The sequence below is a fragment of the Rhizopus delemar genome, genomic scaffold (assembly GCF_000149305.1).
Source record: "Rhizopus delemar RA 99-880 supercont3.14 genomic scaffold, whole genome shotgun sequence".
NCBI classification, from domain to species: domain Eukaryota; kingdom Fungi; phylum Mucoromycota; class Mucoromycetes; order Mucorales; family Rhizopodaceae; genus Rhizopus; species Rhizopus delemar.
In genome coordinates, this window is record NW_027137840.1 from 1,118,269 (window position 1) to 1,143,748 (window position 25,480).

General features: G+C 33.7%; 10 protein-coding genes and 2 non-coding genes across 12 annotated transcripts; 7 read left to right on the forward strand and 5 right to left on the reverse strand.

Annotated features, from left to right (window-relative positions):
- Window positions 1-755: 755 nt before the first annotated feature.
- RO3G_14767 (uncharacterized protein) lies at window positions 756-1,130 on the forward strand (the record flags this gene model as incomplete). The annotated part of the gene is made up of 1 exon (XM_067669351.1): window positions 756-1,130. The coding sequence occupies one exon, from the start codon at window positions 756-758 to the stop codon at window positions 1,128-1,130; it is 375 nt and encodes a 124-aa protein (XP_067525452.1).
- A 1,154-nt stretch (window positions 1,131-2,284) lies between these two features.
- On the forward strand, window positions 2,285-2,626 carry RO3G_14768 (uncharacterized protein; the record flags this gene model as incomplete). Its single annotated transcript, XM_067669352.1, has 1 exon — window positions 2,285-2,626. One exon carries the CDS (start codon window positions 2,285-2,287, stop codon window positions 2,624-2,626), a length of 342 nt encoding a protein of 113 aa, XP_067525453.1.
- A 929-nt stretch (window positions 2,627-3,555) lies between these two features.
- Window positions 3,556-4,080, forward strand: RO3G_14769 (uncharacterized protein; the record flags this gene model as incomplete). The annotated part of the gene is made up of 1 exon (XM_067669353.1): window positions 3,556-4,080. One exon carries the CDS (start codon window positions 3,556-3,558, stop codon window positions 4,078-4,080), a length of 525 nt encoding a protein of 174 aa, XP_067525454.1.
- A 4,705-nt stretch (window positions 4,081-8,785) lies between these two features.
- On the reverse strand, window positions 8,786-9,529 carry RO3G_14770 (uncharacterized protein; the record flags this gene model as incomplete). The annotated part of the gene is made up of 1 exon (XM_067669354.1): window positions 8,786-9,529. One exon carries the CDS (start codon window positions 9,527-9,529, stop codon window positions 8,786-8,788), a length of 744 nt encoding a protein of 247 aa, XP_067525455.1.
- Window positions 9,530-10,250: 721 nt separating this feature from the next.
- RO3G_14771 (uncharacterized protein) lies at window positions 10,251-12,113 on the reverse strand (the record flags this gene model as incomplete). The annotated part of the gene is made up of 4 exons (XM_067669355.1): window positions 10,251-10,557; window positions 10,615-11,244; window positions 11,314-11,783; window positions 11,838-12,113. The coding sequence occupies 4 exons, from the start codon at window positions 12,111-12,113 to the stop codon at window positions 10,251-10,253; spliced, it is 1,683 nt and encodes a 560-aa protein (XP_067525456.1).
- A 438-nt stretch (window positions 12,114-12,551) lies between these two features.
- Window positions 12,552-13,505, forward strand: RO3G_14772 (uncharacterized protein; the record flags this gene model as incomplete). Its single annotated transcript, XM_067669356.1, has 2 exons — window positions 12,552-12,848; window positions 12,963-13,505. The coding sequence occupies 2 exons, from the start codon at window positions 12,552-12,554 to the stop codon at window positions 13,503-13,505; spliced, it is 840 nt and encodes a 279-aa protein (XP_067525457.1).
- A 355-nt stretch (window positions 13,506-13,860) lies between these two features.
- On the reverse strand, window positions 13,861-15,040 carry RO3G_14773 (uncharacterized protein; the record flags this gene model as incomplete). Its single annotated transcript, XM_067669357.1, has 2 exons — window positions 13,861-14,669; window positions 14,746-15,040. The coding sequence occupies 2 exons, from the start codon at window positions 15,038-15,040 to the stop codon at window positions 13,861-13,863; spliced, it is 1,104 nt and encodes a 367-aa protein (XP_067525458.1).
- Window positions 15,041-17,360: 2,320 nt separating this feature from the next.
- RO3G_14774 (uncharacterized protein) lies at window positions 17,361-17,669 on the forward strand (the record flags this gene model as incomplete). The annotated part of the gene is made up of 2 exons (XM_067669358.1): window positions 17,361-17,491; window positions 17,555-17,669. The coding sequence occupies 2 exons, from the start codon at window positions 17,361-17,363 to the stop codon at window positions 17,667-17,669; spliced, it is 246 nt and encodes an 81-aa protein (XP_067525459.1).
- Window positions 17,670-19,603: 1,934 nt separating this feature from the next.
- Window positions 19,604-19,676, forward strand: RO3G_19182. Its single transcript has one exon. It is a non-coding gene; the product is annotated as a tRNA-Lys (tRNA).
- A 2,255-nt stretch (window positions 19,677-21,931) lies between these two features.
- RO3G_14775 (uncharacterized protein) lies at window positions 21,932-22,290 on the forward strand (the record flags this gene model as incomplete). The annotated part of the gene is made up of 2 exons (XM_067669359.1): window positions 21,932-21,960; window positions 22,101-22,290. The coding sequence occupies 2 exons, from the start codon at window positions 21,932-21,934 to the stop codon at window positions 22,288-22,290; spliced, it is 219 nt and encodes a 72-aa protein (XP_067525460.1).
- Window positions 22,291-23,312: 1,022 nt separating this feature from the next.
- RO3G_14776 (uncharacterized protein) lies at window positions 23,313-23,513 on the reverse strand (the record flags this gene model as incomplete). Its single annotated transcript, XM_067669360.1, has 2 exons — window positions 23,313-23,453; window positions 23,502-23,513. 2 exons carry the CDS (start codon window positions 23,511-23,513, stop codon window positions 23,313-23,315), a joined length of 153 nt encoding a protein of 50 aa, XP_067525461.1.
- A 1,686-nt stretch (window positions 23,514-25,199) lies between these two features.
- Window positions 25,200-25,273, reverse strand: RO3G_19183. The gene has a single exon. It is a non-coding gene; the product is annotated as a tRNA-Val (tRNA).
- Between the last annotated feature and the right edge of the window lie 207 nt (window positions 25,274-25,480).

Consider the following 25,480-nt stretch of genomic DNA (forward strand, 5'->3'; position numbering starts at 1 on the left):
TAAATGCAGATAGCATTCTATTCACGTCAAAAGTGAGAAAAATTGTGATGGCAACCGCTTGGGTCGTATTAAAATTCATTATTTCAAACGTATGTAAACAAGTAAAAAATACAGGATGTTTAAAATACTACCTTCAGCAGTATTAAATTCCACCAATAAACATTGCCCATATCCCAAAATTGACAAATAAATGCCCTTCCTATTGTGGCACAAACAGTCAAAGTTTGAGATAGTTTGGTGCAGTATCCATAGACAAGCAGCTGTAAAACATGAATTTTGCAATTCCTTGCAGCATTTTTTTGACCTACTGTACCTGCCTTCAATTAGAATAATTTTTACTTTAACTTAAAACTGAAATAAAGATCAGTCTCAAAAAATACTCAAACTGTTCCTTTATTTTTGTTTACACCTTTTCTTTTACTACCTAAACCATTACACAACATAAACCACTCGCTTTATTTTTTTTCAATAAAATAATATGATTAACATAAGTCTTCAGTCCACTCTATTTTTTAACACTCAAATTCAACTTTAACATATAGTAAAATTATATGTCACTCATAGTGAATTCAAATGGCTTAGAATGTAAAATTTATTTGTTTCCGTCTTAAAAAATTAAGTTCATTTTTGCAAAAACTGTTGTACCATCCCGTTAATTTTTTTTATTTTTCGTAAAATTATTTTCGGACTTTCGTTAAATTGTTTGTCCAAACCGCAAAGTCTCGGTAAAAGTCCTGTATTTCCCTACTACTATTATGGTTCTTTCCGCTATTAATCACGACATTACTGGCAAGGCTAATAATCCTCCTGGGGTAGCCGATTCCCGCCATAATCCTAACAACAAACCGTTTGAATTCAAAACATGGGCGCAAACAGTTAAAAACCAAAAACGAAGTGTCTCATTTCGCAACAAGCCAGATGTTAATAACGTAGCTAATCATGAAAGTCAAACAGTTTTTCTTCAAGCTATTGATAAACACCCTATCGTTATTGCCGCTTCAGAATTTGAAGGCTTGAATTTTAAAGATACAGTGCCTCACAAAACCCTTCAAGTGTTTTGGTTTTTTTCGTTTTTTGCTTGTCACCGAGTATTAAGTACAGCAATTGGTAGCATGCCATACCTCATTTGAAAGCCACGATGATAGGGTACTTGGATAATATTCAAACTCCGAGTTTCATGTAATGACCGTGGAGTAATAGCATTTTAAAAACAGGCACACACTTGAAGGGTTTTGTGGATTTTTTACACTACCTCAAAAAATTGTTCATTTTGAACCGCCTTTTACACATTTCGTACTGAATCTGCTTCGCATAATCCCCAATCAGCGCTCAGCACAAACCATTATGAAACACTGCTTCTCAGCTATTTACTACACTGTAAGCATATCACGTGCTATGCGTAAATGCTGGAAAATATCCAATCAAAAATCAAAATCAAAATGAACAATTTTTTGGGTTTTTTTGAATATGAACTAAATTTACGCCTATGTTCCCAAATAAAATAGGACTAACTCGTGACTGCTATCATAATTTTTACCCGTGACTACTTCTGCTATTCCAAGGCAGCCCTGGTCGATTTTGTTTTTTTTGCTTTCCCATTGTAATCTCTCATTGCTCCATCTCGACATTTCAAGTAATGGTAAATTGCGAAATTTCAGAAACCCAACGAAATGCAATTATTTCTGCTTTAAGAAGAAGAAAGTCGTACGATGCTATCAGCAACGAGTTACATGTTTCTAAAGGGTCTATTTCGAACATTGCGAAAGAAGTAGACCATCACTCCGTATTGCAAGCAGGTCAACCCAAGAAACTTAACATATACGACGCGCGCCTTGTATGGCGCAGGTTCAATGCTGGTGTGTACAAGACCGGAGAGCTCGCTGCCAGAGACTTAAGTGGCTTAGGTTCGGATATTTGCAGCCAGACCGTGCGAAACCTTCTTAAAAGCTCCAAATTTCAATTTCGACGAAAACCAACAGCTCTTCCTTTAACGCATTCTTCCCAAAAGGCGCTCCTTCGGTTTGCCAAGAAGCATATAGGTTGGACAGAGGAAGCCTGGAAAGGAGTAGTCTTTAGCGACGAAACAAAAATCAATCGCTTGGGTTCAAATGGTAAACAATGGACTTGAGTACAAGAAGGAAGGCCTCTGCAGGATCACAACGCCAACCAAACTTATGAGCATGGAGGCGGTAGTATACTACTTTGGAGCTGTTTGACAGCAAACGGAGTTGGATATATCACTCAAGTGCTCGGAGGTTTAGATTCAGAGCTGTATTGCAATATTATGACGGAGGATATGCTCTCTTCATTAGAAGAATACGATATGTCAAAGGATGACATTATACTTCAACATGATAACAATCCAAAGCATACATCTAGACTAACACAAAAATGGTTCGTAGATAACAAGGTGCAGCTACTGGATTGGACAGCATATTCACCCGACTTAAATCCTATAGAGAATTTATGGAATTACTTAAAAGTCCGGCTGTATGCTTATGAAACTGCACTCTTAAGTATGAAAGAACTATTTGAACGGGTTGCAGATATTTGGTACAATGAAATTACAAAGGAATACTGCGAGCAGTTCGTATGCAGCATGCCGCAAAGACTACAACTGTTTTAAAAGAAAAGGGCGGTGAGATTAATTATTAGCTAATAAAATAAAAAATGTCGACAAAAACCCAAAAAATTGTTCATTTTGATTTTGATTTTTGATTGGATATTTTCCAGCATTTACGCATAGCACGTGATATGCTTACAGTGTAGTAAATAGCTGAGAAGCAGTGTTTCATAATGGTTTGTGCTGAGCGCTGATTGGGGATTATGCGAAGCAGATTCAGTACGAAATGTGTAAAAGGCGGTTCAAAATGAACAATTTTTTGAGGTAGTGTAAAAAATCCACAAAACCCTTCAAGTGTGTGCCTGTTTTTAAAATGCTATTACTCCACGGTCATTACATGAAACTCGGAGTTTGAATATTATCCAAGTACCCTATCATCGTGGCTTTCAAATGAGGTATGGCATGCTACCAATTGCTGTACTTAATACTCGGTGACAAGCAAAAAACGAAAAAAACCAAAACACTTGAAGGGTTTTGTGAGGCACTGTAGAAGCCTTAACCTTGTTCTCAGAGACCAATTTCCTAAAGGCATAGACCTTAGGGAAAGAAAAGTTGGTAGAGCCCATCAGTACATTGAGCTTAATTTTGATAATGAAGAAGATAAGATGGAAGCATTGAATAAGGAGTTTTTGATTCTCGGTAGAAAAATCAAAGTACAAGCAACGATGGATAAAAATTCGGATGTGATCAGAATAGGGATCACCAATATTCCTTATGAAAAGGATGACAAGTTGAAACCGTTGATGATTCAGTTATTTGAGAAGTATGGGAGCATGTTGTAACTAGGACTCCATCATACAGTGGATGGTGGTTGGTTTAATGGCAGAGGGTATGTTACTCTTGTCAAGGATAAAACAAAAAGTTATGAGTCTCTTACACCCCAAATTCCATCTTGGGAACAAGATCACTATTTACATATTGTCTGGAGCAATATGAAGCCCATTTGCAATCTTTGCCATGTTGATGATCATACATGGGTGAATTGTCCAGTTCTTCTTCGTAGAAAAGAAGCTTGCTTTATCTGTGAGAGTACTCAACATTTAAAAGCCCAATGTCCTGATGCCCCTTGGAATCGTAAAAGAAAACAAGTGGCAACCCACCGCTCTAGGGTGATGAAAGCTAATGTAGAGCAGATGAATACCGAAAAAGAGACGGTTATATTGAGTAACCTTCAAGAAATGGATACGGAAATGTCAGAAGAAGATAATAGTAAGCCCGACAGTACATCTGTAGCAGAAGACAAAGATGATTTTCTGGAAGCCATTTCTACTTTAGACTCAGTAGATGAAGAGAACATTGACAATAGTACCTTATCTACTCCAATCGATGAAGATTTAAATCAGAGGAAAACGGGCAGAAAAGAAGCCGCCAAGAGGTTCCTGCACCCACTTGTCACATTTAATAGCCTCTCTATGAATATGCAGAAACGTAACAACTCGGAAGCATTTGTTATATAATGGTTTAAATAATAAAGGAAAAGGTAAAAACAAAGATCAAGAAACAGTTTGGGTACTTTTTGAGACTGATCTTTATTTCAGTTTAAGTTAAAGTAAAAATTATTCTAATTGAAGGCAGGTATTTATATCTTATTGAGTGAGTGGCTTGATATCTTCTATTGTTATCGTTCTTCTAATATTCAGGTACTTTAGCAAGTGTTATCTATAATTATGATTATGAAAACTTTTCATTTGTTCTTTTGTATGCCTGTCATAGATTATCTTTTATTCTGGGAATTCCTCACTGAATTGAATAACGTTATTTTACGCGTTATTTCAATTATGTGAAAGATTAGCAATATTCCTGACATTGGATTGGATTTGGTTATTTTAGTTGATACTTCTTCTTATCAAAGAATTCTCATGAATACAATACATATTCTAAAAGAACATGTTTAATTGGAATTGATTGTATGATCTTATTTAAATAAACTTGTATTTTATTTTATTTTAATTATGATCTTGTATTAAGACTTATATTTATTAATATCAACTACAATCAGTTACTGTTGTACAACATTTTTTTCTGTTTGGTGTGCTGGCACATTGGGTGAACAATGCGTCCAGAGATCGTCTTCTTGATGTATCCTGTGAGGGTAGAAAATAATGGGTAAGAAAAATAATGTCGGCCAATTGTGACTTCCATTCATTCAATTCCCGATGCGGTGAAGCTGATTATTTTCCTTTCCCCTTATTTTCGTTTACATTTTCTTCAATAACGTCCGTTAGAATTATCCAACCACACCGAAAAGCATACCATTCGAATCGCCATGAAAAGTAGCATCGTGATTTATCCAAGAATAAAAAGGAACAAGAGAGGACGAGACTCGATAAAGAGATTGTTTTATTTAATAAGAAAATTGTACTCTATTTATACTTTTCATATGTAATAGACGAAGATAAAAAGAAATAAAAAAGCACCAAAACGATAATTACTTTGAGATACTTTTTATTCTTGATTATATCCAAGTTAAAGTTGTCCTTTTTTCAATCAGGATTTAGGTGGGATATTTATATTCTTTTGAATGATAATTCATGGGGACGATTGAGTTAAATCAATTGGTTCTTTCTTGATGTTTCATTCTGGATTGGGGCATTGTCATCATATCTTGTTCCATGGAATCTTATCTTGTATAATTATATTATAAATCGTTGTTCTAAGCTACTAGTGTTGCATTTATAAATAGTCATCCATGGAATCGTTGTTTAAGACGGCACTTGTATTTTGTTCCTGAATGGTTATTGGGTTTGAGTAAACTCGGTTACTAAATAAGTACAGAAAGACTGAAACCTAATAATGGAGACAACAGGAGCTATTAAGGCACCAATCGGATTATCGATAGGATTATTTCTCAATCATTCGTTTAGATCAATAAAGTTACTATGCAAGAAAAACAATATTCTATTCTGACATACATAGTCTCAATGCAACTTAATACATTGGATCATAAAAGAGATTATGCAAAGACTCATTACTATAACAAGTTGGTATTATATATGCAAGACATTCATTACTCTTTATGATATAATTCATCGTCAGATCTTTATGATTCAACTATGCTAGTGTTGGAGATGTTTGGTTTATAGCATAATTTATTATTTTATTATGTCTACCTATAACATCATACACGGATAATATTTCATGTCATGGATTAATAATTAATGAGTATGATCTAGCTGATGACAAATAGATAAGGGTTACGTGTTCTTCTATTGTTATATTTGTCATAGAATATTCGTATATGATTGACTGCGGCTGACTGTGATTTAGTTCCTGGATTTAATATAGTTTAACCGTGCAATTACGCAGCATCTTATCCTTGATGAAGATTATCCGAATCAACCTGTAGCCTATCTATTGGATATATTTTACATGTAGCTTATTAATACTGTTTTCATATCGAGTTATGAATGATGGATACATCACATCGTTTGAATACAAAATCAGCTTTAAAAATCAAAAAGGAATCAAAGGCGACTCCCGACAAAAATACGTCTTCGTCATAGTGATATATGCTTTTCCCCTGATTATGCTTTACCTTGAATAGCTTGAAATTTAAAACAGTAACCAGGAAAAAGAGAACTAGTATTGACTTTAAAGGCGTAAAGTAAGTGTAAAAAGAAATATAATAAAAAGAAAAGAGAAGACTGTATATCCTTTATTCAATAAAAATCAAACATCCTTTTATACTTTTCATTGGCTGCTAGCCACTCCGTTATACATCTACAATTTAATGGGACCACCATTATTCTTCAAAAAATACATAAGGCCACCATTACCATCTTCATTAGCGACTGATCAAGCATTAGGATAAGGACCCTCACTACGGCGCAAGGTTTACTTTCTGAAGTTATTTTACTCTTTATAAATCGTTTTGATTACCAAAAATGTTAATTTTTTATTGTTTTTTCATTGTCCTCCACATTATTTTTTTAAAAATGCTCCAGCCTTTTTTTACTGCTCCACTTTTTTTTTTTCTGTAAATAAATGCTGAAATAAAGTGAATCTACTTGGCAAAATCACTTTTAAAACTATATACAACCTTATTTACACTGTTAAAAAGATATAACACAGCCATATTGCACAACTCGCAGTTTTCTGCATTATGACTGTAATAGTCGTAAAAAAATCCCTATTCATTAGTTTTTTTGAGCAATCACAAAGTAGGTTGTGCACAATTTTTTATTTTTATTTTAAAAAAGTTCTGCAATTTTCTTTTTTGTTTCTTTCTTGAACTATATTTTACGATTGTTTTTAGAATAGATAATATGCAACAACAAGAAAAAGGAACGACTTATAACTCAATCACGGCCCAGAATATAAAAAAAGAAAAAAAAACAAAGCTCACGTTTTTTTATGCCTCTGTCACTTGTCGTATCCTAAATCACTTTTACATCTTGTACTCCAGCTGACATGTTTTTAAAGAAAACTTAAATTGTGAAAAAGAAGACATGTAAGCATTATGGCAAAGAGTTAGTAGTGCGCCTGTACCATTAGTTTTATTTATTTCAGCAAATTTAAACAAGACATGTTTTGATTGCCATAACTTTTCTTTGTTTCCAATTATAGTACTGCTTCAATATACTTTGACTAGTCAAGTTACATTACAACCTTTTTATATTAATTGAACTGAGAGTGATTTGTGATGGTTGTGAATCTTTACTGTTTTGTATTAAATATGCAGAAATAAATTGAAGATTATAAATACGTAATAGATATAAAAAAGGGTTGTACATGCTATTATCAAGTTCAAGCCATATACAATAAAGTAATTCATTTATAAATTACTCCCTCATTCAGTAAAAATATTGGTTTGAGTAGGTTGTCCTTTATTATTATAATTTTTTCTGTTATATTCAGTTTATTGAAACCAAAGGAGCTTATTTGTTTTGTTGCTAAAGAATAATAGAACCAATGATTGTTTTAATCATTTACATGATTTAAATAATCCAATTTGCAAAAACAATACAAAAAAAAAAATATAATAAAAAAAACGCGTTTGCAAATGCTCTGAAATGACGTCGCTATAACTTACAAGTGTTTCAAAAAGTACAAAAAACTTCCGATTGTACTTCTTTTCCTTCTTCACATAATCCTGCTACGAAATTCTTACGGCTCATAATTACTTTTCACTATTCTAAACTCTTCTTAATAATTAAATTGTTATTATTTATCTTGTACCTTAATCCAGTTATTTGCCCCTTTCCACCAAAATTGCTTTTTTATCCTGAATTATAATTATACGTTGGTCGATTAACACATGGCTCCGTGAAAGTGTAAAAGTAAATAGTTATGATAAAGAAAAATATGCTTACTTTTGATTCTAGTGATTTATAGAAGAAACTTGAATAGCATGCTTTTACAATTACTTAACAAGATTTAGCTTTTTTTTAAAGTTAAATAATGAATGCTTATTAATATATATTGTGTCTAACGTATACCTATAGAGTATGAGCTACTCTTTGTTCAGCACTGTGCTTTATGAAATATTTAGTAGAAAAAAGTCTATATGGTAGGAAAAAAAAACATACAAGTTCAGTACTCATAATGAAAAATCTTATTTTGATTAGTATATTGGATATAAGGTTGTAAATTCCTGTAACAGCAACGTAAAACTGTAGAGATAATGGAAGGTGTCAAACAGCATATCATTTTGCAGTGCAACTTGTTAATACAGTGGGTCAAAAAACTGCACCAACGCAACTCAGTTCTTCTGAAATACAAGTATAGCTCTGTCAGTTTAACAGCAAACATTACGAAACTTGGAACAAAAAGAGTTACTACCGTTACTATTTATTGACAAAAGTTTCAAAGCCAGATGCGGAGTATTGATCTAAAGAACACTCAGCAAAAAGAGGAGGTCGGTTGGTGCAGTTTTTTGACTTTTATAATATTAGTGGATCCACCCTTCTCTGCTAAGACTGCTTGTATTCTGTCGGGCATACTGTCTATATATTTGATGCATTGTTCCTTAGTAAACGAATTCCATTCATTTTCGACTCTTTGCCACAGTTTATGGATGCTGGTCGCCCTATTATCATACATACTCAGCTTTAACTTCAAATGATACCATATACGTTCAATAGGATTAAGGTCTCGACTTTGTGTTGGCTAATTGTCAATGTAAATCATGCCACTATCCTTCATTAATTGTGTCGTAGACTTTCATCGATGTTTGGGATCATTATCGTGCTGAAATACCGACGTTTCCCAGTTCAGACCATAGTTCTCCATAGTGTCTTTTAGACTTGTACCAAGGATTTCTTGGTATAACTCCGAATTCATGGTACCATTATAGATCTGACATGCGTATCCAGGTCCTTCGCTGGTTATACAGCCCCATAACATGAGAACACCGCTTCCATGCTTCACAGTAACGTCGATATGGTGAGGCTGTAAACGATCACATTTTCTTTTACAGTAATACTTGCCACCATCAGAGCACCAAATGTTGATTTTCGTCTCACCAGAAAAGACGGCACGTCGCCAATCATGTACTGTCCAATATTGATGCTTTTTTGACCATGCTAATCGAGCCTTCTTGTGCTTTTCAGTCAATAATGGCTTCTTCTTTTTGATCTCAGCATAAATTTCAACTGAATGTAAGACATTAATTGCCGATTGATACGAAATAGGGTGTCCAAGCTCCTCCAACTTCATTTGCACATCCTTGGCAGCCTTCAAACAACCTGTGATCACTTGTCTCTTGATGTATCGACGTGTTGACTCTGCCACAATGCTCGGTATACCTCCTCTTTTACGTATTCTATCATGTATCCACTTATTTGCATACCTATTGACGGTATTTCTATGCACTCCAACTCGTTTCCCAATGACTGCAGGACCAGCACTGTTCTCTAATAATGCTTTGATACTGTTTTGAATATCGGATGGAAGCTTTTTGGGCATTTCTAATGATGGATGGATACTGACGATGTACAATGGGTTTGGGTAAAGCAGGAAAGAAAAAAAAAGAAAACAATTGCAAAAATCATTATTTTAAGGTCCCCAGTTTGACTAGATATAGGAAAGATTAGATTAAATCTGCCGGAATAGTCTCAGTCCGGACATATGATATCAAATACCTTTTCATTTTAAAAGTCAAAAAACTGCACCAACCGACCTCCTCTTTTTGCTGAGTGTTCTTTAGATCAATACTCCGCATCTGTCTTTGAAACTTTTGTCAATAAATAGTAACGGTAGTAACTCTTTTTGTTCCAAGTTTCGTAATGTTTGCTGTTAAACTGACAGAGCTATACTTGTATTTCAGAAGAACTGAGTTGCGTTGGTGCAGTTTTTTGACCCACTGTAGATACAAAACCCGAACCTCTGTTTAACGACTCTGAAAACGGTTCTTTTTTATTACTGCTTGAAAAGGTATAAAAATAGTTTCTTCTAAAAAGTTTTAAGCATAGTAACATATGAATAGAATTTATTTGGGTTATAAGCAAAGAGTGGTTGATATGAATGTAGCGATACATAAGAGAAGATTAAATTATATTTTGAATGAAGTTTTGATGGTAATTAGAAAAAAAGGAACGTGGAAAAAGAAGTTATTAAATCATAGACGTAGGCATAAAAGCATAAAAAAATAAAAGAAGATTGCATAAATGAAATGAAGAAAAAGGCATTAAAGATCGGAAAGCATACCATCATGTCTACCACCAACTTTGTCATCATAACGCATATATGGCCATATAACTTTAAACTTATTTTTGGTTGCTGAATATTGGAGTAACCCAACACATTCCAAGATGTCTGCCACATCTAACACAGCAAAATGCTTACGTTCAACATCTTTTTCAACCATTGGTATATTAAATTGATCAAGCTTGTGATTTTTCATCACATCTACAGCTGCAAGAAAGCGTACTTGATCACCATATGTATGCTGGAAGTATGTGTAAACTTCACCAACAAACCAACACTTTCTCAAACTAAAAAAAAAAAAGGTTAGTTGATGTTATATTTAATGTCCATATAAAATTACTTACCTTCGATATCGTCCAGCTTCGAACAAGACAAAGTTGTCAGCTGCTGTAGTCAATCTTTTTTTTTTGCGATATGACAGGGAAGAAATAACGATAGAATCGGTCCAAAGCCGTTCAGCAAACAAAATAGAATTAGTTCCAATATCGATTATGCTTTGATCACCATAAAGTCGCCTGTAATAGGATCGAAGTGCAACAACAAGATCTTGATCGCGCAGATCAGGGGTGATTACTCCATTTGATAACAAATATGCTTCATCAGCAGGATCCCATAATTGCGGAAACTGATCGTTGCCTGAAGAATGGGAAACAAACGATACAGGAGAGCTTTGATCTGCATTCACTTGATCGTTGTTAGCTAGAGACGTGGTAATTCCATATTGTTGTAGGTTGACGATGTTCAACAAAACGTTGGAGCTGTTAACTCCAGGCTTTGTGGTCGATTTAATCTTGTTTGCAAACTCTTTTATTGTTCTCTCCGTTGATCTACAGCTATAATTCTTTATGGGCCCCAGCTGTCTGGTCATGTGCCCAAGATGACCCAGATAATGGTTGTTGGCTGTGAAAACTTTGACTGACAAATTACCAACGTTGATTTGATCACGCAAGTATTTGTGCCATGTTTCCACATCACTATGTTAAATGATAAAATACTGTTAGTAAGTAAAATGTAATAACGAACTTCTGCTACTTTGTATTCACCTTTCCATTTTTTTCACATCCTCTTCCTTTAATGTTCGACGGAGTGCCAGATTACAGCCATTTATTAGACACATCAACGCTTTCTTTGCTTCGTATTCGACTAGGTAAGGCAAGATGATATTTGGTACGATCACGCAAAGAAAGTTCTGCCAATCTACAGCTCTGTAGCGACCAAAGGAAGCACGAAAGGAGCCTTCAAATATTTGGGGGACTTTGGAGGCACATACTTCCATCTGGCGCTGTACAATAGCCATACCATTGGTTCTTCGAAGTGGATTTTTTAGTCTGAAGCTGTATGATGAACCTGATTCAATGATGTACGATTCATTGAAACTGGCGTTAAGAATATTGAAAATAAGGTGTCCAATCCCTCTGCCAATCAAGTGCATCTCGTCAATTCCAAAAAATTCTACACCACAAAACGTCGAAAGAGAAGTGAGCAGCTCTGGTACTTGTCCCATTTGATGGCTCTGTGATGTATCGTAAGCAATCATAACTTTTTTTTTAAAAAAAAAAAAACTTACAGGATCACCATGTACTAGGCTTTCTTTTGATCGAATATTGCCGTTATGTAAAAAGTATCTCGCACCATCTGATACACCTCGAACATCACAAATACGACAACCATGGTATGCCATATGGCCAGCATGATTCATTAAGTCTGCAACACCAGGAATGTCACCCATAACACCCATCAAGTGAACCTTGCCTTTGTAAATTACATTGTTATCTTTTAATACTCGAAAACCATTGTTTCCAAGACTTCTGATTTCGTCAACAATTGGTCGCAGGAAAGACATAATATTATCAGGCTTAGAGGGACCAGGTATGATGGCCAGAGTAATCATACAGTTGTTGGAATAATTGTTCGAATGTTTTGCAATTTTATACGTTTTGCTTTGTATCTCTGCAGTCAGATACGATAGAGCTACGTACGATACCTCATTAAAAAGCGACAGCTTTCGCATATAACATATAAAACGCTAGGGGTCTGGAATTATTTCCATATATAGTAAGACCAAATTGCGTCAAGCATATGCATTCGAACAATTTTTCCAACTCAATGCATTCTATAATAATGATATCGTTGCCGCTTCTGACATCACAAATACAGCATTACAAAATGATGTAATTATGAAACAACGCTTTTGCTATTAATCGGTGCTTAAAATATATAAATAAGGCTGTGTTTTACGGTGTTTCCCTTCCATCTCGTACAGTCTATACGTCCTTATATCATGGTATATACTTTATCTCGTAGCAAGCAAGAAAGCATCCGGTCGCTGTTGAAAAAGGGTTTATCATACTCAGAAATTATGAAACGTGTTCCAGGAGTATCAAGGTCCACTTTGAGCAAGCACAAGGGCTTGTATACACCTGAACGTACTCGAGGTCATGCTGGTAAAAAGACTACTATAAGCTCAACGACAAAGAATTACCTGAAGAGAGAGCTTGTAAATGGTTCACTTAAGACTGCAAAGAGCATATGGCCATATTTAAACAGTATTGGTCACAAGATAGGCTATTTTGGTACAGTAAAAATGCTTCACAGTATGGGTTTCGATACCCAAATTAAGAAGAAAAAGCCTCTCCTCAAAAAATGTCACATGGAAGCTAGACTAAAGTGGGCTAAAGCTCACAAAGATTAGACAGAAGATGACTGGAGACGTATAGTGCTTTCTGATAAGACCAAGATTAATGTTTGGGGTTCAGATGGCTGTAAGTACTTTTGGAAACGACCTGGTGACAAATTGCAGCCTCATCATCTTGACCTTACAGTCAAAGGAGGAGCTGGCAGTGTGCTGCTTTGGGGTTGTATGACGTGGGATGGTCCTGGATATGGCTGCGCAATTGAAAATGGTACTATGAAAGCATCAGATTATGCTCATATCCTGTCAACTACACTGATGGACAGTCTGAAGTACTATGGTTACCAACAGGAATCTATTTATTTTCAACACGACAGTGATCCTAAGCACACATCAAAGCTTGCTCATGTTTGGTTTAAGGAAAATGGGTTAAAAGAAGAGCATACTTTCAGTTGGCCTGCTCAAAGTCCTGATTTGAATCCTATAGAGCATCTCTGGCACCATTTAAAGCTGAGGCTGAGCTTAGATGAAGATAGGGATAAAGGACTGCATGATCTCTGGTCTAGAATCGAGAAAGAATGTATTTCTTGTACCAAAGAGTAATGCCAAGCATATATCAAGAGTATGCCAGCTCGTTGTAGAGCAGTTATTAAAGCTAAAGGCGGTCATACACGGTATTAAATAAAAGATGATTCAATTGGAAAAATTGTTCGAATGCATATGCTTGACGCAATTTGGTCTTACTATATATGGAAATAATTCCAGACCCCTAGCGTTTTATATGTTATATGCGAAAGCTGTCGCTTTTTAATGAGGTATCGTACGTAGCTCTATCGTATCTGACTGCAGAGATACAAAGCAAAACGTATAAAATTGCAAAACATTCGAACAATTATTCCAACAACTGTATGATGGCGAGTATGCCTATAGAATAATGGTTAACATCTAAGGATTAGGCTTAATAACAATAGGCTTGCCTGTATGAAGGACTTATGTTCATCACTAAGCAATGAATGATTGTTAATGTGCTTCCTGTTTGAACTTTTGGTTGGAATCCATCAACAAACAAGACTATCCCAATGTCGCTATCATCCTGAAAAAGTTGCTGCTGATTGAAAAGAAAGTCTTGATACACCTTACCATCAAAGATGTCCCTGTACACTCCATCTTCATGTGTACAATCTTGTTCGGCACGGTACTTAAATAATTCTCTCTTGTCTTCATCAAGCATCATTTGTGCTAATGCAGCACCAACAGATACAACAGCCATTTGCTGAACAGCAACAAAAGAAGGGAAGGACTCATCATTCAAATCGACACCAGCTTGTCGAAGGGCAAGAGCTTGTTCATGCTTTCTATATCTTGGAAGCTGACAATTTTCATTAGTACAAAACAAGATATTTGCATCATCCTTTGGGTATAAGAAGCAGCCATTGGGACAAACATCAAAATGAGAAACAACTTGAAACCCATCATGACTACTGCATATCCATCTTGAAACTGTATCGGGACTAGGCATCATACCACCAAGCTCTGTTGGATTTATGTTAGAGGTAATGAGGAATTTTACATTGTTTATTAATCTACCATTGAGAGCATCGTCACTAATCTTGCTTAATAGCGTTTTGTTTATAGTATTCATCATATCTCTCTTGAACTGACGATTAACACCGTGCTGATCAGCCAATCGAGTAAGCTCAACAGCAGCCTTTTCGACCGCCGAGAGTTGCAAGCTGGATCCAGTGTACTCATAAACCACTGCATTATCTAGAGCGATGAAAGTGTGATATATTAGCAAAACGCAATAATGATAAACAATCACTAATTCCTAATTTTTTATTACCAGCAAGTGACGAAGCAACAGATCCAACGCTAACATTAGACATGCTTTCCATGCCAACATCTACATCAACGTCTACATCAACGTCTACATCAATATTTGTATCAGCATCGTTATCATAGTCATCATTTGAAGTAGTTTCTAAAGTAGAATTTTGCAGTGACAGTTCACCAGCTCTATGTTCTCGGATAAAATGTGACATACATCCACCACGTATCTGATGTAACTGCAACTTAGCAAAGGTAACACCAACAAAGCGTTTGCAAAGGTTACAAGGATAAGAAGTAGCTTGAGACATTGGAAAGTTAATTTTTTGACAAAGGTTAAAAAAAGAGATGAAGAGCAGACAATAGTAATTTAAAGGTATTTATACTTTTCAGTGTGTTATTGTTCAAGTCAAAATTAATAAGAGTACAAAGTATTTATTGTAGAAATCAGATGAAAATCATGGTTCCTCAGGATGCCTATCTGGCTATAGGTGGCTAAATCTACCGAATTAGTCAATGGTTCTGTATGGGGTAATGCTGATTATAGAGATGATCCGTACATCTAATGCATATCCATTGCCATTTTTGGAATGTAATAGGTAAAAGCAAAGAAAAATAACAAAAACAAAACGCGGGAATTAATATAGGGCGTAAACAAACATTGGCTCATACATTACAATGTGCATATGTAAATAGAAGATAGCCTTTAGTATAGAAAATATAATACTAAAACGCAGATACTTATAGAGAAATCAGAGGTTAATATAAAATTGTTGGTATCAGAGACAATTGTTATCTAGGCTAAAGTTAAGTATAAAGCTCATTTTTCTTTTATTTTGCTATGTTTATTTTTTTTTTAAATAAAAATCAATAATAAATCTGTTGATGTTTGTCACTTAAAACTAGTATGTATAATCTGATATAGTAATATATACATTTGCCAGTTCCTTAAATTCTTAACGTAAATACAGGTAATAAACAATACAATGTAGATCAATAACAAAGGTAACCTAAACATAATATAACATAGAAATAAATTAAAATTATTCATAATAAGTCGTTTAAAGTCAGTATAAAAACAATAAAAGAAATGGTATTAGAACATATAAACTTATCTTTTGAAAAAATTACATTCTGTAGTCTCGCTCATCTACTATGTAATGATTACAACTTTAAAAAGAACATGTCATAGTGTTTTACTTCTTTTAAAAGTATTATGTAAATGTTTTTTTTCCCACATTTTATTATAGCATAAAATATTTGCAAACGATGTTTGTTATGGGTATTTTACACGGAATGGTGATCTTTTTTATCAAGTATACTACAAACTAAAAAGGTAACTTCTCCTTAATACAAAAATTAATTAAAGATATCATATACAATGCTCCTGAATTGATCATCGTTACAATGAATACTTTTCTTCAATTAATAATCGAGTTTATAGAAGTGATATAGGCAACAGCAATCTCGCAAATTACTAAAAGAATATTTTTATTAGTTTTGTTAATATCAGTCTACATCTTTCATTTTTGAATATAATCGTAGCATTTTTCCCTTTTTTACTATGTGCCTTGCTGCAAAGATAATCAAAGAGTAACTAAACGCATTATTTACATTAAACAATATTATCAGTAGAAATGAAAATGTGCTAGTGGACACCACTTCTCTAGTTGAACAAACTATTAAGGAGCAAGTGCATAGATTTGCATCATGCCGTTTGATATTTAGTCGGCACTACATGGTACATATGTTAATAGATGAATGTGAAAAGTATATAAACTCTAGGCATTTATATAATCATTGTTTATTTTGGTTCTACCAAACTAATACTTTTCTACTTTTACATCTTTTTGCTATGCCTTACAACGTTGATCGAATTGTTAACGAAATCCGCAACTATAACAGAACGGTTAACGTTATGAGAAGTGAATTTGAAGCCTGGAAAAATGAGATTCAGCAACAAATGACCGAGTTGAAGCTGATGATAGAGCGAAACAATTTCATAAACTACCCTCTTCCACAAGGTAAAAAAAAAAAAAGGAAGTGAATCAGGATGTCTTTTACTTACAATACATTACATCAGCTATTTATCAGCAACAGCCTCCTCTATTCAATTCACCAGCACTCAAGAGCGGTCGTAGGGATATTCCACGATTTCCAACAAGCTTGGGTGATGGTCAACATAGCAACACAATATGTATAGAGGCGTTTATAAGAGAAACAATGGATCTTCTTGATAAGCCAGAGGATTCAAACGAAATACTCGATAATAAACGACTTTTAGCCAAAAAGTATCACTCGCAGCTAAACAGTTTTGCACAAGTTATTTGCATTGATTTAAGCAATAAACTTCTTGCGGATGCACACATCGACAAAAATAAGCTATCATGGAAGTACATTCCTGTTGCTTATAAAAATACGGCATATAAAGAGCTTGAAGAGTTCGCTTTACGAGCAAGTATCCCTTTAGGTCGATGTGTTAATAGCTGGGGAGCTCAAGTTTTGCTAGCAAAGTCATACGGCAATTACCACAACAAAAAGGTACTCTTTTTCTACAAAAACGTCCATTTGATTAACCATTATATCCATATTAGTTAAAACAATAAACTATCGAACACTACAAGTAGCTCAATGGAGACAAACACCCACTTAGCAGAACAAACAAATGATACACATCCTGAGGAAAATTTTGATTTTGAATTACTTCCTGACTTGGATTCCCCTCACGAATTAGAAGAAGGAAATGGCAATGAAATTAACATGTATGTTTAATTTTAAAAACAAAAATATTCTATGATCATAACGATTAATTTTTATTGATTTAGTGCAACTTCCTTGTCTTCTGCTGTCTCCCTTCTCCCTCCCTCTCCTCGTTCTTCTCGTACCCGTTCTGGTACTCGTACTGCTGCTCGTCGTTCAACTAAAAAGAGAAGAATATAATTGCTTTCGTTTTCTCTTTCTTTTTTTGTTTTATCTTATGTTAAATAAAGTACACTATTATTTGCTAGATGTCTGTTAGGATTGTCTCGTCATGACTAAATCTTCAGGATGGTAATGCTAACTATTTTTTTTTATTCTTTTTTTATATGCCTTAGCTTATTCTTCAATGTCATTGGTCCTATGACGTTAATTCAACGAAATAAACTTGCATGGATTTTAAAGTATCTTTTTTTTAAAAAGTATTTTGTTCTTTTAGTTTTTTTATTATTATTATTATTTATAACTATCATTACTTTACTTTGTTGACAGTTTCTGATACTTCTAGCTATTGTTGATATGCATCGTACTTTGAAATCAAAATAGTTAAAGCTTAATCAACTCAAAAAGTTAATCTTTACAAAAGAGAGAAAACAATCCTTTATTTTATTGCATGGTATAAAGTTGTTGGATGCTGTACATCTTTTAACTATCTCTTTTTTTCTTTTGCTTATAGTAAACCTTAGCTTTCTTTACATCAAGTATCATGTTTACTTTATTTAAACAAGATGTTTTTAACTAATGGTTCACCAATTAAAGAAAGTTCGTTTATGATTAGATTTCAACATGTAACAACCCTTACCTTTTTTTTTTTTTTTTTTTTTTTTACATGTATAGTTTCTTGCATTTTTTTCTTATCTTTGCCATCTTACTTACTCTATCTGTAGTATACAATTTAAGTATATAGTCAACACCATACCATGCTGTAGACCAGTTTGTCGCAACTATACATAGTTATTCATCCACTGCTTTTGTGTACTGTACTTGATGTGTTGTTTCATAATGCATTTGCTGTTGATATTAGGTAAGATTATAGTGCATACACTTTAGATAAATTGAGCCTTAGCTAACAGCGTATTGTATAGATCATATGTTTAAACAGGATGAAAGGTATAATTTATTTGTTTATTATTTTTCTCTTGACTAATGGTTTTTATTCATTAGATATTAGTACTCTCTTTTATTTTGCAATGAAAAAAGCGTATGAAGTGACCGTAATGATACCAATGATAACAACAATGATGATAGAGCATTATTGAACCTAATACAGTACACGAGCATGCACTTGAGGAAAGACAGTAGTGATTGTATAAGGCAATGGATATTTATTATCAAATTATATAAAAAAAAATCAATCCTGGTACATAATAATGAAATTTCAAGAATTTAAATATTAATCATCTTGTTGAATGTAGATTGTAATGAAGATTGTCAAATGTAAAGTAGATTGTGATAAAGGCTGTCAAATGTAATTAAATCTACTAAATGAGCTGCACTGGATATTATCATCGAGGACAGGTAAGCAATGGCTTATGAATGTATTGGATTTGTTCATCCTTTATTATTTTATTGTATTTTTTTTTTTATTCTTTTTTTTTTATTTTGGTGTAAATCAAATGAAAAATGTACACTATTAAATACATAATTAAATAAATAAAGCACTGTATTATTAAATCATTTAAACCTGTCCATTTATACTACCCTATGCAACGATAAACCTACCCATTAATACTACCCTATGCAACGATAAGCCTACCCATTTTACTGGATATATACGCCAAAAGAGACCACCTAGTACGTTCGATTTCAAACTCCTCGGCCTTAATTCCTCTCCATGAAGTCAAATATTTCGCTAAATTCAACCAAAAGAGCGAAGTAGCTCCCACTAAAAAAATTGCTAAGGTGAGCAGAATGCGGTGTTTTTTTGCGCCGTAGTGCCTCTTTAGGACCCTGAACTTCCTCCTTCATTTCAGTCTCAGCACGACCACCACTCAGGGTCAAATAACCTTCCGGTCCATACCCTAGTCTATTCCGGTCATCTTCTCCCGGACCCATCGGTGTTTCATTTGGAAAGCAGAGACGGTCCTGACCAACATAGCACATATCAATATCAAGTAGCCCGGCTAGCTCAATCGGTAGAGCGTGAGACTCTTAATCTCAAGGTTGGGGGTTCGACCCCCCCGTCGGGCTGAAACATGGAATCTACATGTCTTCGAGCAATTTTTTGTTTGTCGTGCTTGTTCTTGTGTCATGTTGTCACAAAAATATTGTAACACAATGCAGCAAACTTTGGCAGTGTAAGGATGCAGATTATAATGTGACAAAGAAGTCAAAAAATGAGAAAGGTCAAAAAAATGAAAAAAGTCAAAAAGAGAAAAAAAAAAAAAATTAATATAAATATCCCAACTATTTAGATGAAGAAAAAGGACAGTACAGTTCTACTCACATTTTTTTTTATATTTTATTCAATAAACAGGAAACCTTCTCATAAAAAGTTCCTGATCCCTTTATTTTTTTTTTATCTTTACCTTTATTTGATCTTAATTAAAAGATCTGGTGGTCACTACAGTACCTTACTTTAAAAATTTCAAGAAAAACTTCTCTAAAACACTCAAACTAAACCAACCATACTACAAAATAACAGCACAAAAATTAAAAGGTGCATTAAAATCAAGGCATGCTGTAGCACAAATGATGAAATTTTAGATCAAGAGAACAATGCTGATCACAAGAATAATTTTGATGTCCAGCGACATTGATGTCGTTCGACATAGATGTCAAACAACACAAACAATAAGCCACGCCAATTTTTATATAAATAAGATGAATATTTTGAAACAAAATAACATGATCCAATTCAATAAATCAAATCTTCTTACGCTTAAAAAGCAATCTTTTCTTATTGGATCACAATAACCTTTCCTTTTCTTTTTATTTTTACTTATTCTTTCTGATCTGATACCCGAGTTATCGCAAATCAAGAAAGATCCCTTTTATTTTTATCGTTTATCAAACAATCTTATTCTTAACCTTATTGATCTAAAAAGATCTGGTGGTCACTACTCAAAGACAATTTACTCTAAAGAACTGTTAAACGTTCAATCATGTTACCTAAACTCAAGTCATTCAAGACTTCAAACCTCAATTTAAACAAATCTACATCACTTTAACACAAGCCAAGTCCCAAGTACTAACAAGTTACAGTGTTATTTTGTAGTGAAAGATATACTGTAGCACAACGAACGAAGAAAATTCAATTCTTGGTGTCACGAATCTTGCCTGAATTCATACAGCAATGCAAACGCATACAACTCTATGTATTAATATAACTCTATGAATTCATACAAAAACTTTTATCAAAACATCACCAAAAACAACACATAATCAGAAAAACCAAAAAAATATATAAATAGCCCAATATTTCTTATTCTTCTTCTAACTTCACTTACTTATACTTATTTTTGCTTATACTTGTGGAATAGGCGTGTTATTTCTCTCGATTAATAAAAGTAATAAAATAAGTCGAAAAATCGATGAGTCTCTTGAACCTCTTTATTGAGTAAGGACGAGAGGGAGAGCCCATTCAATACAAACTACGTCTTAGAATATAATAATGTGATTTAGGGTCCGAGGTAGTACGGTATAAATTGTGTGGGCTGTTTATCGTATATAGCACTTTGGGCTATATATGATATACAGTCAAATTATTAGTTGAAGAATCTTTTGAGTGATCTCACACGACATTAAGAAAATTATTAAGGTAAATACGACATACTTACTTTTGATTATTTCAATAAATATCATTCAAAGTAAATCTCTTTTATTTTTCTTTTATTTTACTTAACATCAAGAACAAGAAGTCCCTTGAAGTATATACACTTCATTGTAAATCCTTTTTATTTTACTTTTATTTTATCTTTTTATTTCACTTTACTCAAAATAGTTTGATCTACTTCAAAAGATCTGGTGGTCACTTAACGCAAGAAACTCACACTCAAATCATTACTCTTTTTGGAATCAAATCCTACATAAACCTTTGATCTTATATCAAGACTTATTCAATACAAACCTATTTAACACTCTAAAAACCTTACAAACTCCAATCTCACAATACAGTCAAGTTTTTTTAGTACCACGCCAGTTAGAAAATGAACTTTTGCGTAACAACCTATTTGAAAACGGAGTATCAACTCTTTTGCTTGAAAACCAAAAACATATTGTGAGAATGGTCTCTTTTTGGACGAAGTACGAAACAACTCCGACATGGATTGTTAAAATAACTTAAGTTATTTTAACAACCATTGTCAAAGAAATAACAATAGCCGCAAAAATAAAAAAAAAAGGTCAAAAAAAAAGAAAAAAAAAATTATCATATATACAGTAGGTCAAAAAAATGCTGCAAGGAATCCATTTTTCTTGGTTTTTGTAGCGCACATCCTGTTACAATGGCACAAACTGCCTCTGTTCCCACACAGTAAATTTCCTACATGTTGTGAAAAGTTTGAAAGAGTTTAAGCCCTATTGGATAAGTATTGAAGGAAGTAAGAAGCGCGCAATTTGAAAATTAGAAAAAATGAAAATTTTCACAGAACAAACTTATTTATTAATATTTAGTTGGTCCTCCTTTTCCATTAATAATCTCTTGAGTTCTTTCCGAAATGTTATCTACATGCCTTTGACAAAGTTATTTATTGAAGTCAATTCATATTTCATCAACTCGTTCCCAAAACACATTCATGTTCTTTGCTCTATATTCGTAATAGTTGAATTTCAACTTCAATTGATGTCCTACGTGCTCGATTGAATTTAAGTCGGGGATCTAAGCTGGCCAATAGTTAACATAGCTCTCTTGGTGACTACATAACTAGGCTATTGTAGATTATGCCTTGTGCTTTGTGTTATTATCATGCTAAAACTAAATATTGGACCAGTCGAAATTGTAGTACTTCATAGTATCACGAAGCGTAGTGTTCAAAATATGCTGGTAAACACCCGAGTTCAAGTTTCCATCGTAAATTTAGCAAGCATATCCTGGTCCTTCAGAGATTATACAACCCCAGGGCATCATTTTGCTAGCTCCGTGATTGATTGCAAAATCCAGGTCATGATGTTGAAGAAGGTCACTTGGCCGTTTCCAATAGTGATCAGCATCATCAAAGCCCTATACGCTGAGCTTGGTCTCATTAAAGTACACTGTTTGCTGTCAGTCACTCATTGCCTAATCCTGATGCTCCTTGAGCCGTTCTAACTGATGCTACGTATGCGTTTTTGTCTGAAATGGCTTCTTTTTTTCTATCAGAAAATGGAACTCCATTGATTTCAGTACGTTAATTTCTGACTGGTATGAGATATCGTAGCCAAATCCAACTGGCTCCCGGTATACCTCTTTGGAAGCCTTTAGAACCCTTTGCATGGCTTTTCTTTTGATTAACCACTTCGTCACTTTGGAGACTACTGCAGGTCTATCACCTGAGCTCACTGTCCTACTTGAAAACAACGTTATAAAGTATCTACTAACAGTTGATTCATGTAATCCAGTCTCCTTAGCAATATCATATTTTGATGTGGATCCGGTTAATGTCTGTTTGAGATCGTTTGCTTTCTCCTCTGACAGTCATTTATGCATGCAATTGACGAGAAGGTAAAAAAGAGAAATGATTTAAACAAGGGAATATAAAATTTAAAATAAAAGAATTGTAAGCACTCTTAAATGCAGATAGCATTCTAATCACGTCAAAAGTGAGAAAAGTTGTGATGGCAACCGGTTGGGTCGTATTAAAATTCCTTATTTCAAACATGTGTAAGCAAGTAAAAAATACAGGATGTTTAAAATGCTACCTTTAGCAGTATCAAATTCCACCAATAACCATTGTCCATATCCGAAAATTGACGAATAAATGCCATTTCTATTGTGGCACAGACAGTCAAAGTTTGAGATAGTTTGGTGCAGTATTCATGGACAAGCATCTGTAAAACATGAATTTTGCAATTCCTTGCAGCATTTTTTTGACCTACTGTATATCCCATCTTTTTATGAAGAAATTGTCAGTTAGTTTAAATAAATCATATATTTCTACTCAATAATTAACAAACTTTAACAAGAAAGTCCCTGTTTACCTAAACTTTTTACTCTAACTTTTATCAAGAAACATCGTATTGATCTTATACATAAGATCTGGTGGTCACTACTTATCAGGCATCTGCTTAAATTCCATACAAAACAACAACTTACAAGTACAATAAGCCAACCTTTAAAATAACAATATAAATACCCTTATATCTTATCCCTATTTTGACTTCACTTCACTTTACTTCTGAATTTTATATTCTTTTTATATTTTCTTTATTTTATAAAACAATAAATCCATCAAGTGTTCAATTGAAACCCTTTGGTCTGTGTTCTATTTTAAAATACTGAAGTCCCTTGAAGTCAATAATCTTCATTGTAAACCTATTCCTAAACTTCAAGAGTTTAACCTATTCTAACAAGTTTGATCTACTATTAACAAGATCTGGTGGTCACTATCGACAAAACGTACATACTTAAAAACCTAAACCCGCAAACAAGCATTAGCATTAAAGAAAATTACAGTAGTATGTTTGGTTTGGGCTGTGTGTTTTAGAGAAGTTTTTCTTGAAATTTTTAGAGTAAGGTACTGTAGTGACCACCAGATCTTTTAATTAAAATCAAATAAAGGTAAAGATAAAAAAAAATAAAGGGATCAGGAACTTTTTATGAGAAGGTTTCCTGTTTATTGAATAAAATATAAAAAAAAATGTGAGTAGAACTGTACTGTCCTTTTTCTTCATCTAAATAGTTGGGATATTTATATTAATTTTTTTTTTTTTCTCTTTTTGACTTTTTTCATTTTTTTGACTTCTTTCATTTTCTTGACTTTTTTCATTTTTTTCATTTTTTTGACCTTTCTCATTTTTTTTTGACTTTTTTCATTTTTTGACTTTGTCACAATAGTTATATTTTGTGAGTCATGATGAAAGTTCATTATTGTCTACTTCATGAGTCATCTTCAGTAACTCGTCCAAAAGTCTTGATAAAGAACGAATTGTAACCTTGCCAAAAAATAGAAAACAAAAGACATGACAATGTAATGATTTGGTTTATAGTAGTTTCTCTGTTTGGGAGTGTCGAGTTAAGGTTTAAATAAACAGATTTGGGTGTAATTGATATAAGAGTTGCTTTTATATGAGTCAGATTTGGCTTGATTCGCTTGTTATAGTGACCACCAGATCTTATAAAGTAGATCAGACTGTTTTGATAAAGGTAAAATAAAAAAAAAAAGATAAATAAAAGGGGGTTTTACAATGAAGTATGATAGCTTCAAGGGACTTCTTGTTCTTGATGTTAAATAAAATAAGAGATAATTTGCCTCTTTAAAAGAATATTTATTTGATAAAAAGAAAAAGTAAAATAAGAAGTGAAGTAAGTAAGAAGTTAATAAGAAGTCAAGTATTTTTGTGATTATTATTTGGAGTTATTTATATGTTTTTGGATTTTTATGCTTTTGTTCTGTTTTTGGTATTTTGGGTGGTTGTTATAAGATAAGAGGCGGTTGTTGTATAGTGTAAGGTGGTCGTTGCAAACTGTAAGGCGTTCGTTATAAACTGCAACGATTTAAATTCCGCCGTTTTGTTCTTGCGTGTTACAACAAAATTGCAAGGTTCTTCGCTACAATGCGGATGAGAAAAAAAAATTGATTTCTGCCAGACTCGAACTGGCGACCGCCTGTGTGTTAGACAGGCGTGATAACCAACTACACCAAGAAACCACTTTGCTTTTGATAGATGACTGGTAAGTCTGGTTAATAAATTCAACTCGGTTCGGAGCACTGCACCCAAACCCTATATTCTAAATTATTATACATCGGGTATTTTAACAGTGGAACATCGTGTAAAATAATACGAAATTGAATTTTCAGAATAGAGATGTAATTTTTGTACCAAAAAAAAAGCTAGAAAAAAGTATATACTATATC